At 44.2% G+C, this 18532-nt stretch overlaps 1 protein-coding gene across 10 annotated transcripts in view; it reads right to left on the bottom strand.

Moving 5' to 3' along the window:
* Positions 1 to 1418: 1418 nt before the first annotated feature.
* ZNF346 (zinc finger protein 346) overlaps positions 1419 to 18532 on the bottom strand; it is a 70009-nt gene continuing 52895 nt past the window's right edge. For 4 of the 10 annotated variants that reach the window (XM_073889613.1, XM_073889609.1, XM_025866976.2 and 1 more), the window contains 5 exons: positions 18293 to 18385; positions 16379 to 16523; positions 12095 to 12328; positions 5279 to 5372; positions 1419 to 2855 (listed from right to left, as the gene is read on the bottom strand). In XM_073889613.1, the coding sequence (XP_073745714.1) occupies positions 2768 to 2855; positions 5279 to 5372; positions 12095 to 12328; positions 16379 to 16523; positions 18293 to 18385 (654 nt within the window). In that variant the 3' untranslated portion in view covers positions 1419 to 2767. Of the gene's footprint in view, positions 2856 to 5278; positions 5373 to 6389; positions 6481 to 12094; positions 12329 to 16378; positions 16524 to 18292; positions 18386 to 18532 lie in introns of those variants that run through there. The other 6 variants (XM_025866977.2, XM_025866979.2, XM_073889602.1 and 3 more) reach the window with 6 other exon arrangements.

Below are 18532 nucleotides of genomic sequence, written 5' to 3' on the forward strand. Positions count from 1 at the left end.
TCCAATCTATTTTATGGTTGCTTGCTCTGTGAGACCATAGCCCTGCCAGAAGGTGGGTGGCACAGGCCCAGGGGTCCTGTGGGAAGGATTCTGGTCCTTGTTTGAAAAGGGTTCCAGACTAGCAATCTAGAGAACTGGATTCCACTCTCCATTTTGTTGCTTCTTAGTGGCAGGACCTTGGGCAAGATACTATACCTTTCTATAAAATGGAATATCATTACTTAGCTCAAAAGGCTGTTATGTAGATCAAATGCAAGTTTCCCAACTTCTCCAGCTTTTTCATACCCTTAGGTGAGTTAGTGCCCGCATCTGGGCATTCTCATTGCACCCTTTATGATCCTCTGACCATCGCCATAATGATCTTTATAGTGTGTGAGCTCCCCAATGGCAAGAAAATGTTCATCCCTGTGCCCTCTTGCCAACAGGGCTGGGCACACGGCTAGCAGAGACTCCTGAATCCAGACTAAGGTCTTATGGGCCAAGGGCTCATGATCTGACAGCCCACCCACCCTTCGGCCCTTCATTCCCTTGCCTGATAGATGAGGCTGATTCTGACACTCTGGATAAGGTAAGAAGGACTCCAGGGAAACTGCTGGGACAGTCCTGGGCTTTGAATGCTGAGAGCTGAGAATCCACCATGGGGGCTGCATAGGGCCCTTCCCAGCTTGTCAACAGCAGGTGCCAAGAACAGTTTGCTGAGTGAAGAATGGGGGCTGAGGCTGCCTGGGTACCCTCCTCAGATCTGGCTGTCTGAGACAAACATTGGACAAAGGGCTCCTGAGGCCATCACACTCACTCCTTCCGTAGATCATTTCTGGGTCATAGAAAAGCTTCCTGCAAGAATCTCTAGGCCTATAAGTTGATGGAACAAACCTAGTGCTAGTAAGAGCTGTGTTGGGAAAGGCCATCTTTCCTTATACACCCTCATTCATTCATACATTCATTCATTCAACAAACACTTCATGACACACCACTCCACATTAGAGAAGTAGAGATGAAAGAGGCTAGGTCTCAGCCCTGAAGGGATTAGCCTGGAGAGAGCCATATTGGACACAGCCTCCATTTTGGCTTCCCCGTCTGTCTCCTGCCCTGCTCCCCTGCATCTCTTCTCCACCGAACAGCCAGAATGATCCTCTCAAACAAAGTACATTCTCAGCTCAACCCCCCTAAAGACCTCCATAAAGCCCTCAGTGACAGGGGGAAGTAGAGTGGATGAGGTGGTATTAAGTTTAGGGCGCCTGGGAAGGCTTCAACAAGGTTGCCAAGCAATTTAGATGTTTATCTCTGTCCCACCTCTTAAGATCAGTATTTGGAGCTCTGGGAGTCTGAGAGGGGCGAGGGTAAGCGGTCAAGACACACATATTAGATCCAACGGCAATCTGGCACCAAATCCCAGGTCTGTTAAGTTGCAGTCTGGCTCATGGGAGAAATTCTTTATTTAGATGCTTCAGTGACCAAGAGACAGAGCATATGCGCACGCACACACACCCATACACAATACAGCAAGGCGTTTCACAGGCAAAGGGACAGGCAATCGGGGGACAAGGCCATGAGAGCAGCTAGGAGCTTCTCTGACTCAATGAAGAGGGGCCTATGATGGTGACACTCCTTGGAATTCCTGCTTGAAAGCTACAAGGAAAAATCCACTCCCATTGAAGTCCTCAGCTATAAAACACAGCAGAGTTGGAGAAATCGAAGCTTGGGGCCTGGGAAACATCTTTTTCCTCATTGCAGAAACCTGTACCAGCTCTCTTTTCTTTCCCTGGGGGTCGTAGCCTGTTCCCTGGTACCCAGGAATCTCCTGGTGGATGATGGGAGAGGGCTAGCACCACAGCAACCTGGGCAGGTGGTCTGCTGCATAAGGAGAAGGAGAGGGCTAGAGGGCCAAGGAGCAGCGATGAACCTCAGAGCTGGCTGGCATGAGGTGGTTTGCCTTTAATGGCACAGAACCATCAGAGGAATTTGCATATGGGGACTTGCCCACATGCCCCTGGGTCAGAGCACCTCTCTGACAGAGGAGGGGAAAGGCCCCCCTTGGAGCTTTCCATGATGCCATAGGGTACTGAGGCCTCCTCCAGCTCTAGCTTTTCCCCAGCTGCTGCAGATCCTTAGCACCATTCAGGAACCGTGGAGCAGGGACAGGAAGGACAGCACTGCTCTGCCGGGACTGTGTCATTGCTCCAGGAGGAAACCTCGCAGTGGGCAGAAAGCTGTCTAACTGGCCAGCGTCTGGTCGCAGGCTCAGGAAAGCCTGTACTTTTTGAGGAAAAGGGGAGTGTCATATTAGCTCCAAGCTTCCGTGGAGCAGCCAGTTCCATCTACCCTTTCCCACCTAGGCCAAGGTCCGGTGTGAAAGCTCCAGGTTTCACTGGAGCTGCCTAGAGCCCAGGGAGAGCTCGGTTCTTTAGCTGCAGACACTGGTTCAGAACTGACCTGCAGAGGAAAGACAGGCCTGGGGCTCATGACATATGGCCCAAAGAGGCTGGGGAAGGGGAAAGGCCATCCTCCAAACTGCTACCCCGTGAGGCCCCAGGTCCTCTCAGGATTCACCCCCTTCCCTTGTCCCAACCTACAGGGCCCATTCCAAAGGGGAAAAGCAGGGGTGAATTTCCTTGGACCAATCGGAGGCTACCTGTGGCCCACTCCTGCCTTAGGCCTATGTGTTCTCCAGGTATAAGAAACGAGGAAGAGGGAGCCAAGGGCTGACCATGGTCATGGGAAGCTGGCTCATGGCTGGTTCACCCTGGGATGCCAGACAGAAATATCTCTAGTCTTCCAAGGTGGCTGAGTCTTTCTGAATCGGCTGCCTTTGCACTGGAATCTGGCCCAGGGGTGATGCCATTGTTTTTGGTGACCTGTAATTTGAGAAGGAATAAATGCACAGGGTCAGTTTGTGGCGGTTGTGATGGTGCTCCAGGTAGTTTATTCTAAGGATAGTACAGCTCTTCCAGGGCCCTGGAGTAATAAGGAGGGCAGCTCTCCTTTACTGAGGGCCACTGCATGCTATGCACAATGCTTTGCTTCCAGCATCCTATTTCATCCTCATGGCAATTCTACAAGGGGGAGGAGATAGTACCCCCATTTTATATATGAGGAAACTAAAGTTCAGAAAAGTTTAAGTCACCTGCCCCCAGTAAGCTTTTTATTGTTGTTTCTCATTATTCTAAAAAATCCCCCCCTCCCCGTGTAAGCTTTTTGAAAGTGTGGTTGATTCAGGATGGCAGCCCATGTCTCTCCACTATACCAAGCCATTTATTCTGCCTACAGGGCCCTATATGACCCTGTATGACCTGGATAGTACAGACTGATCATTCTCCCTCGCACACTGAGTCAAAAGTGGCTCTCTTGTCACTCTCCATCCCACTCTCTGAGCATCTAGCAACACCTGATATTGTCTTATTTGTTTATGGATTTGTTTAGGATCTGCTTCTACCACTAGATAGGGATCCAAAAGATCAGGGAACACTACTGGTCTTGGTTCCTACTGTAGCGCTAGTGCCCCAAACAGGGCCTGGCACATAATAGGTACTCAATAAATATTTGTTGAATGAATGAAAGCTTACCTCTAATAGCTCCCCTTTTTGGTACTAGCACTACACATACATTATCTCTAACTTTCATGTCAAACTCCACTTGGAATGGCAGAGCACAATGAATGCACTTTGGAATCAAAAGATTTGAATTCTGGGTCTAACTCCAAGTAACTGTGCAATCTTGGGCAAGTCACTTAACCTACCTGACATAAGGTTTCCTTGGGTTGGAAAAGGGGGGGTTTGTGTGTCTTTAATTCAGAGCTGCTATTGCGAATTAAATGAGACTAAATTAGGTGTTCAACAAATTGTATCTATAATCTCACAGAAAAGGAAGTGGAGGTTCAGAGAGGTTTACTGATTCACCCAAAGTCCCATAGCTGAAAGTGTAGGAAGAAAACAGTAAATGCTAGCATTTTCAAGACGGGGTAGCCCCAGGGTAGGGCTCTGGCTGGTTCCAGGTGGTCTACTGAAACTGCCACCAGTCAAGCTGCAAGGAGGGTATGCTGAAATGGGAGTGAGCCTCTCCCGCTGGATTGTGGGGGCTTGTGTCAAGGTCATATCTAACAGAAGCCTCAAGAGTCCTCCCAATTTAAGATATATATAAAAATAAATAAGAAGATCTGCTGCAATGTGGGAAGGGAAACTTCAGGCAGAGAGGACCAAGGACATTTTGACTCTAATATTCTGTGTTTCCACCACCTTTAATTCATTCAGCTCTGTGAGTAATACAGAACCTACCACCAAAGTCAAAGAAATCATTTTAGTAGACTTGCTTGCCTGAAACTCAGTTCCCTCATCTATAAAATGGGGATATTCCCATCTCAGAAAGTTACATAATGGCACACTGTCCACACTACCCAGTTCCCTTCTGAGAGGAAGGGACAGAACCACATGAGCCCTCCCCTGGCCAGGCCCTAGCCTCCTCATATCGCATGGTGCCACAACCCCCTTATAAGCATGAAGCCTTGGAGGGGTGTGCTGTGAGCCAGACAAGCTTTAGTTTGAATTATAGGCTCTGCCTCATACTATCACTTGGAATGGTGGCTGCCTTTGTCTGTAATAATTCCTTCTTCCTAGGGCTGTTGTGAGGATTACCTGAGAGAATTTGCTTGGCATATGCCCTGTAACAGAAGAGTGGCTCAAAGAATGTTAGTCATGTTCAAGGTTTATATGAACAGATGACTGATTCTGTTTACCTCTTTCCTTCAAAGCACTTATCACAATTTGTAATTATTGGTTGTTTACTTGTTTATTGTTTGTCTCCTCCCATCAGAATGTAAGGTCACGAGAGCAGGGCCTGGGTCTCTGGCCACCACTCAGAGGGTGTTCAATAAATATTTGGTCAAGGAATGAACAAACCTGGTCATATTTGGTAATAACCTGTAGAGGGAGCTCTTGCCATAGAATTGATGACAAGAATTCTTTAGGCTGGTGGTGGGGACCAAAAAAAGCTTGCTTAGTCAGACTGTTAAAGGGTAGAAAATCTAAGTACTTTTAGGAGACCACCAAGGAAACTATGTTTCTCTACTAAAACCTTCAGCCCAGCAGGTCCAAAGGCTGCAGAGAAGCTGACGGGAGAAAAGCTTAAGGAGGAGACACTTCTTTCTGCTAACTGATTGATTTTCTGTTGACTGAGAAAAGGCTGCCAGGATTCCATTTTAGCAAAGGAATACTTGGCTTTGTTTTTATTTAGAAGCCCTGAATTCTTGTTGCAGACCCTTGAATTTCAAAGGACGATTACTCACTGGTTCTTGTGTTTGAAGCCGCTGACATGAGCTTGATACTGTTCTATGGAGTTCAGTACTATCTTACACGTCTTGCAGGGGTAGCCCTTCCCAGCTGAAACACACATAAAAATCAAGATGCTTAGTTATCCAATAAAATGGGACCCGGGGACTGCTGCTTTTGACAGTAAATGCCCTTCTGAGGATGTCAGATGGTGGGGTGAGGTTAGGTGGTTGGTCCTGATGAGAATCCCAGAGGGCCTCATTGCTCATGGTGACAGAGGCTATGTGCCTGTGTACTTCCTGGGATTGGGAACCTCCTCATGCCCTGCAGCATCCCCAGCATTGAACCTGGTCCAGAGTAGCTGTCTGCTGAGTAAATAAAAGACGGACAGAACAAAGAGGTGACATTTGGTCTAACTGTCTTTTCTACCTTCTAACTGTGCTAAGTGGCCTCATTAATAATGCCCTTCACTGAGAGATCTCTGGGAAACTGTCACTCTCCTTGGGCTTGCAATAATAGTAATTAATGAGAATGCCTGCTATGAAAATTAATCTGTCTTTCTACCTTGGGGCCCACAGACACCCAGTCTCACTACCATGGTTGATCCAATGACAAAGTGGTCTTTGTCCACATGGTCCAGTAGAGAGCATGGGTCAGGAGCCAAGATATGGAGCTGGACTCCTGGCTCTGCCTTCATGTGATCTTGGCTAGATCCCTTCCACTTTCTGATCCTCAGCTTTTCTCAACTATAAGCCAATTACACCATAACTTATAACCATAATACTTAAAATAAAAAGCAGCATTTAACCAAGTACCTGATATAGGCCATGCACACTAAATAATTTTGTCTGGCCCTCATAACGATCCTGTGAAAATCATTACCATTATTTTATAAGTGAGGAAAATAAGGCACAGTCACATGTCTAAGAACACAGAGTTAGGAAGTGGCAAACTCAGGCTTGGCTGGCCACAAAGGTTGTACTTATTCTAGCATGCCAGATATTAGCTGTACACATAACTTCAAGAGCCCTCTGGTTCTGACGCTTTTCCAATCATCTGTCATCCTAAAGTTTCACAACTCCGGAGTGAGATCACCTAGGCTCAAATCCCAGCTCTATCATTTCTTACCTGTAGGACCACAGGCCAGTTACTTAACCTCTCTGAGATTTGGTTTCCTCATTTGTAAAAGTGGGGCTTCTCTGAGACTCAGGTTCCTTACCTATAAAATGAGGTTAATATTAGTATCAACCTCATAAGGTTATTGTAATGGTTTAAGTAAAAGCATTTGACACACAGTAAGTGCTCAACAAATGTGAGCTTTCATCACTAGTATTATTTTACTCTTATGGGTTCAGCGTGTCAGTCTGGTAAAGAGGTGGAGCATATCTTTTAACCAGCCTTTTACTATGGCAGCTGTAGCTACTGTGAACACCAACGATCGCCTCTACTCCAATAAACTAGCCAATGTTCCCAGCTACATTTGTTTCCTTTGTATCTTCAGGTATTTCCTGGAAGACACATCCCTTAAAAGAATTTAAGGGGAAAATTATTGCAATCAGAATTCAGGTCCTTTTTAGACATTAATGGACAGAATTTCCAGAAGCCTTTATTTCAAACCCTCAGTTCTTCTCTCTCTAAACTCTCTAGGGGGTCTGATTCATTCCCCTGACTTTAATTACCACCTAAAACATATGAAACTACCAATATTTAACAGCTACTGACCTACCAAATGGCAGTATCTCTAACCCAGACCTTTCCTTTGAGGTTTAGAGCTGTATATCCAACTGTCTACTTGGATATCTCATGGGCATCTTAAACTTAAGCTGATGAAACCTGGCTATCCACCTAATAGCTTAACACTAAACCTGGTCACCATTCTTGACTATTCCCTTTCCTTCACCTCTCACATTTTTTTTGGTAAAGATTTTATTTTTATTTAATCTCTTACACCCAACATGGGGCTTGAACTCACAACTCCAAGATCAAGAACTGCATGCCCTACTGACTGAGCCAGCCAGGTGCCCCTTGCCTCCCACATTTGACGGCCAAATCTTGGCAGTTTTACTTCCAAATAGCTCTTGAATCCATCTACTTCTGTCTACCTTCTCCACTGCCACCTTAGTCCAAGCTCCCATCTTCTTCAGTATGAATTACTACAATATCCTCACTGCTGGGGTCTCCATACTCCCCTTCCTCCCTGTTCCAAAACATTCTCCACTTTGTAAGCAGAATGATCTAATAATGCTTAAACTGTCAGTGGCTTCCCAATGCTCTTAGGATAAAGGCCCAAAGCCTTAACATGATCACCACCACCATGACTGGATGCTTGCTCATCTTCCCAGGATCGTTTTGCCCAACACTATTTTCTCCTTACGCTCTGGGAAGCCTTCCTTGATCCCTGCTCCCCCATCTTAAGTTATCCCATTTTGTTTCCTTTTTTTTTTTGAAGAAAGAGAGCGCACACATGTGCACAAGCGGGGGGGCGGGTGGGGCAGAGGGAGAGAATCCCAAGCAGATTCCCCATGGAGCCAGATGTGGGGCTCGATCCCAGGACTCTGAGATCATGACCTGAGCCAAAATCAAGAGCTGGGTGCTCAACCAATTGAGCTACCTAGGTGCCCCCCTACTTTTTAAAAGATTTATTTATTTATTTGAGAGAAAGAGAGAGAGCAAGAGCAGGGGGGGAGGGGTAGAGAAAATCTTAAGCAGAATCCAAGCCGAGTGCAGAGCCCAGTGCTGGGCTCGATCTCACAACCCTGAGATCATGACCTTAGCCGAAACCAAGAGTCAGACGCTTAACCGACTGCTCCACCCAGGTGCCCCATTTTCTTTTTCTTTAATATTTTATTTTTAAGTAATCTCTATACCCAACATGGGGCTCAAACTTACAACCCTGAGATCAATAGCTGTACACTTGGGATGCCTGGGTGGCTGTCAGTTAAGTGTCTGCCTTTGGCTCGGGTCATGATCCCAGTGTCCTGGGACTGAGTCCCGCTCGAGCTCCCTGCTCGGAGGGGAGCCTGCTTCTTCCTCTGCCTGCTGCTCCCCCTGCTTGTGTTCTCTCTCTCTGACAAATAAATAAATAAAATCTTAAAAAAAAAAAAAGAAAAGAGTTGCACACTCTCCTGACTAAGCCAGCCAGGTGCCCCATTTGTTTAGTTATTTGCTCAATGCCTACCTTCTCTGCTAACCTCTAAGCTCTATAAGAACATGGGCAATACCTGTCCTGTTCACTACCATATATACAATGCCTGGCATAAATTAGGAAAGAACCTAACAAATATTTCTTGGCTATATATGAATTTAACAAGACCTGAAAACTTGTCTTATGTAGTAGTTGAAGAAACCGGAGGGATCAGTATGGGGCAGAGAAAGCAGACCTGTTCTATGTAGGAGGAAAGGCCCTACGTAGGAAGAGAAAGTGATGGGGTAAAGCAGAGGAGGATCCCAGTAACCTCGGGATGTTGAATGCTCTGGCATTTGGAAGGATTTGACTGCCTGAAATGCAGGCTTTAGTTATGGTATTCTTGGATAAACAAGAGACATATGAGCCTTAATTACAAAGCAAACTCCAAGTCTTTGCTCTGCTTGGTGGATGCTGCAACTTCTGCTTGGGGGAGAGATCTGGACACTCTGGGTCATCTCACATTTGATCCATACTTGTCAGGAGACACTTTGACAAGAGCCCCATGGAAACTATTCTCTGGACCCAATATAGAACTTGACCTGAGTTTCAATGCTGGCTCTGCCTGCTGCTGCCTAGTGTGGGACTCAGGACAAATCACCTCATCTTTCTGATCCTAATGACCTCATTTGTAAAATGGGGATAATCAAACTTGCACAACAGAGCTGCTGTGAGGATTAAATCAGGTAATTACATGTGAGAGCATCTAGCTTAAGCCTGGACTGCAGCCGCCGCAGGTAAGTATAGGATGACTGACTGATAGAAGGAACAAACAAGTTTTGGCAGAGGCCAGCAGGGAAAAGTCAAGCTGCTAACAAACCTAAAACCTTTACTAAGGCGGAGTCCCTATCAGCTCAAGTCACTGCTTTGCATATCCTAGATCAGCATCCCACTCTGTGGGTAAGAAGGGGGTCAGAGTGCATTCAGTGCCTCTACTGATGTCCTGTAGTTGGAAAGCCTCCTGTCAATTATACTCAGAGCTGGAGGCAGGAGGAAGGAGTGTAAGTTTTGGAGCCAGACAGAGCCAGAGACACATACTAATACTGTCACTTAACAACATCAGGTCCTATCAGCTGTTTGACCTTAGGCAAGTCACTCTGAGTCTCAACTTCTTTATCTGTGAAATGGAAAAAATCGTACCTATTTTTAGGAATGCTGAGGGAATTAAATTATAATATATATGTTAATATCTAAGGGGGTGTGATACCCCTGCCCCCTGCCTAGGTTTTCATGAAAAATTTTGGCTGGTCTGTAAAGCAGTCAGATGCCTTAAGCAAGAAGAAAGGACCTAGGATACAGTTCTAGGATTAAGTATGGTAATTAGTCTTAGACAAATGGAGGAGTAGATATAGGAAGGAGACTTTGGCTTAAGATAATAGAATGGATACAAGTTAAGATAAGCAGCCTAAAATATGGCAGTGTCTAAGTCCCGGCAGTGGACAGAGATAATGAGAAAATGACCAGGGCAGGGCCAAATAAAGGAGGGCCAGGAGCTGGAGCAAAGAAGTGTCAGCTGCAAGAGAACCCTGGGTCATGCCGGCTGGATGCTATGTTGTCTCTATCAGTCTCAGGCCAAAATAGGAGGGTGTCATAGAAGAAGGGTTCTGAGGAGCTTGGTTCTGAAGTTTCCAGATTCCTCAGCATATGGGGCTGATCCTGTTAAAAGGGAAGGCACTACTTGTATGTGGGAACACTACGTAAATATCCAATTTTCTGTTTTTTCTTTTTTAAAGATTTTATTTATTTATTTGACAGAGAGAGAGAAAGAGCGAGCACACAAGCAGGGGGAGTGGCAGGCAGAGGGAGAAGTCGCCTTCTCTTCTGACGTGGGACTCGATCCCAGGACCCTGGGATCATGACCTAAGCCGAAGGCAGACGCTTAACCAACTGAGCCACCCGGCGCCCTGTAAATACCCAATTTTGAAGAGGTTTATAAAGCAAGGTCCTTCAGTGGCACTGGAAGAACACTCCTTAGCACCCTGCTGAAGCCACTGTTTCATGCCCATCTCATCTTGTCAGTACTGCTCAGTGACGACCTGTGTTTTATGGCTGCTTTGGGTTTGGGGGTTATTAGAGACGCATGATCTCTCCCCTTGTTCATCTGTGGTCTGGAACATCTACAACATCTGGGTGTTCACCTTTCCAGGACTGTGGCAAGAGCACAGATGACTCTGAGCAACAGGTTCCCTGAGGCCAAGTTGTTTGTACTTGGATGCCATGGGGGCCTCAAGGGTTGACTGTCTGGTGCTGCATCTCCATGGCCTGGGTGGAAACCCTGAGGACCCATTGCATGCTCACGTAGGCTCCAGGAGACAGGGACTCTTCCCTCAATGAGGGAACACAGTAGGTGCTCAATAAACATTTACTGACTGAATGAAAGAGAAAATAACAATCTTCCCCTCCCCTACTCTTATTATAAGCCCTAAATAGTTACTGTGATTGGGAAGGGCTCTTTTTTTTTTTTTTCAAAGATTTTATCTATGTATTTGACAGAGAGAGACACAGCGAGAGAGGGAACACAAGCAGGGGGAGCGGGAGAGGGAGAAGCAGGCTTCCCGCTGAGCAGGGAGCCCGATGCGGGGCTCGATCCCAGGACCCTGGGACCATGACCCGAGCCGAAGGCAGACGCCCAACGACTGGGCCACCCAGGTGCCCCTGGGAAGGGCTCTTAACTCTTCATGAATGCTTACTCCTGTGATGCTGACTGGCATCTTGAAGTCAGGGAAAAACTAATGTTCTCTGAGTCAGAGTGGTGTCCTTCACACTATCCCAAGGATATAGGCAGGCCTGAGCTGCTGAGAGATGAGGGGCCCTGAGGATACTCTAAAATCTGACAGAGGCTACTGAGGTCCTCACATAGGAATGTGGATGAGAGGGAGCTTAAATCAGAGGTTGCAAACTGGTGGCCCTTGGCCCAAATCTGGCTTGCAGACAGGCTTGACTCACACAGGGTTTAACATTTTTAAAATTTGGTAGCACATTTAAAACTGAGGGTTTTTTTTTTTTAAGATTTTATCTTTAAGTAATTTCTACACCTAACATGGGGCTTGAACTCAGAACCCCAAGACCAAGAGTCGTATGGTCTACTGACTGAGCCAGCCTGGTGCCCCTAAAAATGAGGGGAATTCTTTTTTTTTTTTTTTTTTTTATTTATTTTATTTTTTTTTTTAAAGATTTTATTTATTTATTTGAGAGAGAGAGAGAATGAGAGCCAGAGAGCACGAGAGGGAAGAGGGTCAGAAGGAGAAGCAGACTCCCTGCTGAGCAGGAAGCCCGATGTGGGACTCGATCCCGGGACTCCAGGATCATGACCTGAGCCGAAGGCAGTCGCTTAACCAACTGAGCCACCCAGGCGCCCCAAAATGAGGGGAATTCTTAAAGAAATCTGACTTTCTAGAGTCTTTTGAAAAACAGAAGATATGGTAGTAACTAGCTGGAGCTGCCTAGGAGAGGCATATATTCTTCAGCTGATCAAATCCCCTCTTGGCTCTTTCACTTATTTAAATTTCCTGTCTGGTTTCTGCAAGCATTTGAGTTTGCAACGCCTGCTTTAGGAGATGTAAGGAAGAAAAGGCATAGCTTTGGTAGTCGGGGGAACTCCAGTGGTCAGGGCCTGATCCAGCTCTGGGTGTGAGCTGGGCCCTCTTACCTGATGAGTCAGTGACAGCAGGGTCTGCCAGCCGCCCATAGTGTGCCATGAGTTTGAGCTTGGTTTCCTGTTTCCTGTGTTTCTTGCCCACATAATGTTGTTGAGCCATGACAGGGTCGTTGAAAGTCGCATGGCAGAGGCTGCAGAACTTGTCTGGGTCTATCATCTCTCTATTCTGGTGCAAGGCTAAGGTGGAGGCCACAAGGAAAGGGTTTGTAAGGCGTTTCGACAGAGCTGCGGTGAGAGAGTTCAAACAGAAACAATGAAAAGACCCCGAAGGTGCCAAGCTTTCTAGTCTGCTGAATGGAAAGAAAGGCTGGGTCACTAATCACACTTGCAGATGTGGCACTGCCTGTATGACTCACACAGGGAAAGCCTTCTCTAATTGGGAAAATTGGGAAGATTTGGGGGAGCTCAAAGACCAGCTACTTGATCAGCAGCTTTCACTACTTCAGGTACATGAATCCTGATTATCTCATATTCTGAGGAGGCTTCTGCTATCAAGTTGCCCAGTTACAACAGACTAGAAACATACATGTTTGTAGTCTTTTTATCCCTCAGAATTCCTGAGAACTTCATAGCAAGTGGGACAAGAAATTTGGATGTTTTAGTCCCACCCTCAAAGTGCCCTAGTTACAGAGCTGGGAGCCAATGCACAGATGTAGCAACTGAGGGCCTGAGGACCTGGAGGGTCATTTAGAAAAGGCAACCACACTAGGGAGGCCTTTTGGGTTACACTGCCTTCTAGGCTGCTGAGTAGGGGAGAGAGGGGATGACACTGACATTTAGTTACATGCTTTGTATATGTTATTTCCTCCTTTGGTCCTCAGAACTATCCCATGAGATAGATATCATTTTGCCACATTATAGAGAAAAAACAAGGTTCAGATGGGTAAAGTGACTTATCCAAGATCACCCTGCTAGCGAGTGAACCTGTGTGACCCTAAAGACTATGCTGTCTTTGCTATGCCAGGCTGCCAGAATGTGGTAGGGTAACCTGAGGGCTACAGATCATGCTTTCACCTTCAGAAAACATCCCTGGCTTTGGTCAATGAATTCAGTTAGTCAGAATCTGTTATAGGCATATGCATAAGCCTCCTGTGGGTCAACATATATCCTGATACTGATGGCAGGCCAGACTGCTGCTTTATGAAGTGGATGCCAAGACTCACTAATGAGTCCACGTGGCTAGAATGGTGTCAACCTAGTAACCACTGCTTTAAAAATGTGGCCTAGAACCCCCACCAATGGTGGAAGAGAAGTGGGGCTCAGCAGCACTCAGATCGATGGCTCAGATGCTTGTTCATACCTGGACCACTTCAATGGGGGAAGTTTCGAGGATTTTTAGCAAGCCAGAGGAAACTTGCTGGCTTTTCTCACAATGATTTTCCAGCATAGGAATCTCAATTTCCCTGACCACTAACTTTCCCTGTCCATTGTTTCAGCAAGTCACTTGAAAAGTAATGCACATGTTGTAGAATACTTAATATATGAGAAACTATTCAGTATGTGGTGTTATGTTAAAGAAAAAGCAGGTTATACAGCAATCTATTTATGTCCTCAATTTTGTAAAATAAACAAATGAAAAAACATACCGGTGATGCATGGAAAAAAGGCCAAAGGCATAGAGTAAAAGGGTGTGTTTCAGTATTTTCCAACTTTTCTACAATGAATATAGATTTTTCACATCAGAAAGGAGAGACAATAATGGTTGTTAAGACATAAAAAGGTCATTCTTTAAAAGATACTGAAGAGAAACATCAGAGGTAAATGGTTAAGTAAAGTTGGAGGAACCGCTTTATGGACAACCAAAAAGTAACAACTAAGGGGGTCTTCTCTCAGGAAACAGCTGGAAGTATGTAAAGAGTATTCTACAGGGGTGTTTGCTGTACTGTTATTTATAAATATCAAAAAAGGGGAAGGGGGAAATGTTCAACATTAAAGGAATGGTTAAATATGGTATGATGGGCTATTATATAGTCATTAAAATGTTTATAAAGAAGTTTTTAATAACATGGGGATATACAAATGTTACATTAAACAGAAAGCGTATAAAATTTTACACACAATATGATCTTATCATTGTTAAAAGATATATGCACAGTCTTTATGTGTTACTGGTATTCTGAAAATGTCACCAATATATTAATAGTGTTTCTCTTTTGGTGGTAGGATTTGGGGGATATTTTACTTTCTTCTTTGTACTTTTTGCATCGTTTGTGCTAGAATTACTCATAGCGAGTATGCATAGTATCATTTTTATAAACACGATAAGGCTAAAGTATTCTATGTTTATATGGACATATATATATGGATTTAATCTGGATATACATAAAACAACTATACACACAGATACACACAGATACACATAACAGAAGATTATAGGAGAAACAGTACTCCACAAAATGTTAACAGTGGTTATCTCTGAGTGGTAAAATTATAGGTACGTTTTCTTTTCATATACCTATATTTTCCATATTTTCTACAACATGCTTCTATTACTTTTGCATTAGAAAAATGTTTAATTTCAGAAATAGAGTTCTACACTCACATAATAACATGGAAATGTGCTTAAACTACAAAATTCTGTGAAAAGTAAAAGCAGGATACAAATGGTAGATGCACTTTGATTACAACTATATCAAAACTTATCTGTATGTGGCAAAGCCTAAAAATGAATATGGAAAATAATCTCTTTGTATGGAATCTTTGAGACCTGGCATATTCCAGGAAATTTTCCCATTTATGGAAAAGATCAATCCATATAAAGATAAATGACCTTATAAAGTTCTGTTCTTAAGATAGTTTCCCTTGGCCTAATGTTTTAATCTCTTTGGTACCATTCATGGTTCCAACACCGACTTTATTTTTTTTTAAGTTTACGTATTTTTTTTTTTTTTTTAGCAATCTCTACATATAACGTGGGGCTTGAACTCACGACCCCAAGATCAAGAGTCACATGCTGCACTGACTGAGCCAGCCAGGCACCCCCAACACCAAGTTTAAACAAAAGCCATTAGTACTAGTATAACTTAATGATGAACCAACCATAAGCGAGGCCAATGACATGCTCCAGGTGGTGGATGCCTGAGCAAATACTACATTTCATAAGGGGATTCCACTTATGCTGGCTATCTCAATGATGGTGATAATACTAACAGCAGCAGCTGTCATTTACTGAGCATCTATTAAGTCCTAGGTTCCTTATATACATTATTTCATCCTCATAACCCATAAAGTAGATAGTACTATTAACATTTTATAGGTGAGGAAACTCAGGTTCAAAGAAGTTAAGTCATATAGATGGTAAATAGCAGCATCAGGATTTAAACCTGCATGTCTGTGACCTCAAAGTCCATATTCTGTTGTTTCATAGCATGAAGTAGATTTGGGTGTGTTTAAGAGGGTATAATTATGAGTGATTTTTCACCTTATCTTCAAAGTCTTCCAAAACACTGTTGTCTTGTTTTCATAATACAGTATTATAAAAAAGAATAATAAGTGTTATAAATAGTACAGCCAGTTTACTTCTTGGTCCAAAATAAATAAAGAAGCAAAAATTACCAAGAAAAAAATGAAATAAAAATCAAAGAACTTTCATTCTTGGCTGACTGCAGTTAGCACAGGTTAAAAATTCCCAGAAAGTCAGGAGTTAATGAGATGAGAGTGGGGGTTGAGTACCAGTGGTGACAAGATAAAGGGGACTATTTTAGAAGTCACTGCACTGGAAATGAATTCATGACAGTTGCAAACATGGCTTGCTGGGCACCAGTGGCAGCACTAGAGTATCCCGCTTTGAAAAGCAAGTCCCTGTCTTGAGGAGAACAGGCAGCTTTGAGGATTAAAGTGAGCAGGGCATAACCTGAGCACACGAAAAAGACAAGGATTTAGCTTTCAACTTGGAACACATGGTAATAAGGGCAGGTGGAGGCTGGGAGAGAAAAACCTAAGTGGGAGAGGTAGGAGATAGAATGCTCTCATGGTATGCACGGCCTGGAGGACTTTGGAACCCCTAATTATAATTATTTGTCAGGACAAAAGCTCAGGGCTAAGATGCTTCTACAGAGAAAAACTGATGTAACCAAAGAAAGGGAAGGTAGGTGAGCACAACTCTGAGGCTGCATTTCACTGAAGCTGGGTCTACTTTGATATTTTTAAGGGTTCTCAAAAGTAGTTCAACCTCTCCAAGTCTGTGGCCCCAGTGAGCATTTCTGGTAGCACCTGGCATTGGTGCCCTGAGGATGGGAGGGGTACCGATATAGCACTACTCAGGAAAACCAGTACCTTCCACCTTAGTGGATTGCTGCTTCAGCTTTAAGTTCTTTGCGTGGGTCTTCCCCAGGTAGTGCGACTGGGCCACGACAGGGGAGGAAAAGGTCATGTTACAGATGGGGCAGCACTGGTTCTTGTCTTTGCTTCTGCTGCTCTTCTGGTTGGGAGAAAGAACACAGGTCTGATCACGCCACTGCCCAGCCAGAAAATCTTCAATGGTTCCCCATTGCCCATAGAAGAATGGGAATTCAAGGCCCCCTTCACATACTAACCCCAACCTACCTTTCTGGATCTTTCTCCAGCTACTTCATTTCAGGCTCTACTCACCATTCCCCACTTTATTCTCTGTTGCTTCCTTGCTTTGCTTGGGCCATTCCTGCTACCTAGAATGATCTTCCTCTTTTCCTGCCTGGCGTGTATCTGCTTAGCCTTCAAGGCCCATATATATATACACACACACATATGTCACTTCTGGGAGATTATTACGCAAGAAAACCATTCAGTACACAATTATTGAGCTGCTTTGTGTGGGTATTCAGAAAAAGTTAATCATCTTCCATCTCTGCATGCCCAGAGTACATTAAACAGACCTTTATCATACCACTTGTCATCCAAACTGACAGTGTCACAGCTTAGGAGGACTTTGGGCATGGACCACTGGACTCATCTTTGTTTCCCATCCTTAGCACCCTGCTGGAGTCTGGCACACAGCAGATATTCAGGGTTTGCTGAACAAGCAGATATTTGGGTTTTATTTGTTGATTGTGATTAGGCCAGAAAACAATGTATTTCAAGCCTATGTTAAGAGCTCCCAGCTCTCTGAGGTCTGATCTGTGAATAGTATTTGTTACAAGAGCATTTTACAATTTTGGCACTATTGACATTTTGGACTAGATAATTCTTTGTTATAGAGGAAGGGGAATGTCACTTCATTTGAACTACTGGACCACCCCGAGGGTTGAAATAATCAAGATACAAAGAGGTGAAGTGACGTGTCCAGAGTCATACAGTTGGTCTTGTCTTTCTGAATTCTAAATCATAAGCAGAAGGGCCACTAGGGGATGGGTCCAGTGACTTTGGAGAAGGATGAGTAAGGCCCTTCCAAACCTGTGACCTCTATATATAATAGGAAGCAATCTGTAAATTTTCAGTCACTGAACATCCACTAGGAATTGGAATTATACCTCACAATACCCTTAAAAGGTAGGAATTATTATCTCCATTTTATGGGTAAAGTAGAGAGGTGAAGTGATTTGCCCAAAGTCACCAAACCAGTAAGTTGCAGAGCTGGTATCGGGCCCTCATCAGTGGACTTCTCATCCCATGACATTTGAACAACCTCCCATGGAACAAAAATAATGGTACCCCTGAGGGACTAGGATTGTTTCAGCATAATTCTCACAGTATTTCTAAGCTAAAAAGCAAGTGCATTTACACCTCAATCAGAACAGGCATTTGGAAAGGTGTTTTTTCCACTTGTTTATTCAAAACATTCAAGTGCTGAACTCAGCTCTTTCCCTCCCATTTCAAGAAAGCAAGCAGCCTGGTTTCTTTCCCTTTTTTCTCCTTGAGTAGTGAAGGGGAAGCTTCTTGTCCTGCTCCAATAAACCACTGGGTGGTAATGCATAATAATGGCTTGATTTACTGAGTCCTACTATGTGCCAGGCTCTGTGTTTGCTGCTTTTTATAAACCTTCCCTCATTTTAGTTTGGAAAAATCCTAAAATATAGTTGATATTAGCATTCTCATTTTTAGGGAGGACGATATCAAGGCTTAGAGAAGTAACAAGACTTTTCCAAATCACACAACATGGCCAGGATTTGAAGCCAATTCAGTCTGACTCAAAGCCCACCTTCTTTCCACCACACCAACCTGCCTGTTGGCTTCATCAGAAAGTGAGCAGTCTCAACATGGCAGCTGGATTACCTGATCTGAGTCTAGCTTCTTCGTTTCCCCTTTTAATGTCTCCATTCCATGGATTGCTAGGTATCTCTTCACTTTGTTGGCATGTTTTTTGCTCTGCAAGAACCCAGGAAAAAGATCAAAAATAGCCAAATGCCATTTCATATCTAAGGCACTCAAAAATACTAGATTTCCATCTGATCCATCCTCACAAAAACTTTTGAGGAGGAGAAGGTAGGGGAAGAAACCTAGTTTATTGAGCTC

The sequence above is a fragment of the Callorhinus ursinus genome, unplaced genomic scaffold, assembly GCF_003265705.2.
Source record: "Callorhinus ursinus isolate GAN/ISIS: 27379988/994484 unplaced genomic scaffold, GSC_fseal_2.0 scaffold3, whole genome shotgun sequence".
NCBI lineage: Eukaryota > Metazoa > Chordata > Mammalia > Carnivora > Otariidae > Callorhinus > Callorhinus ursinus.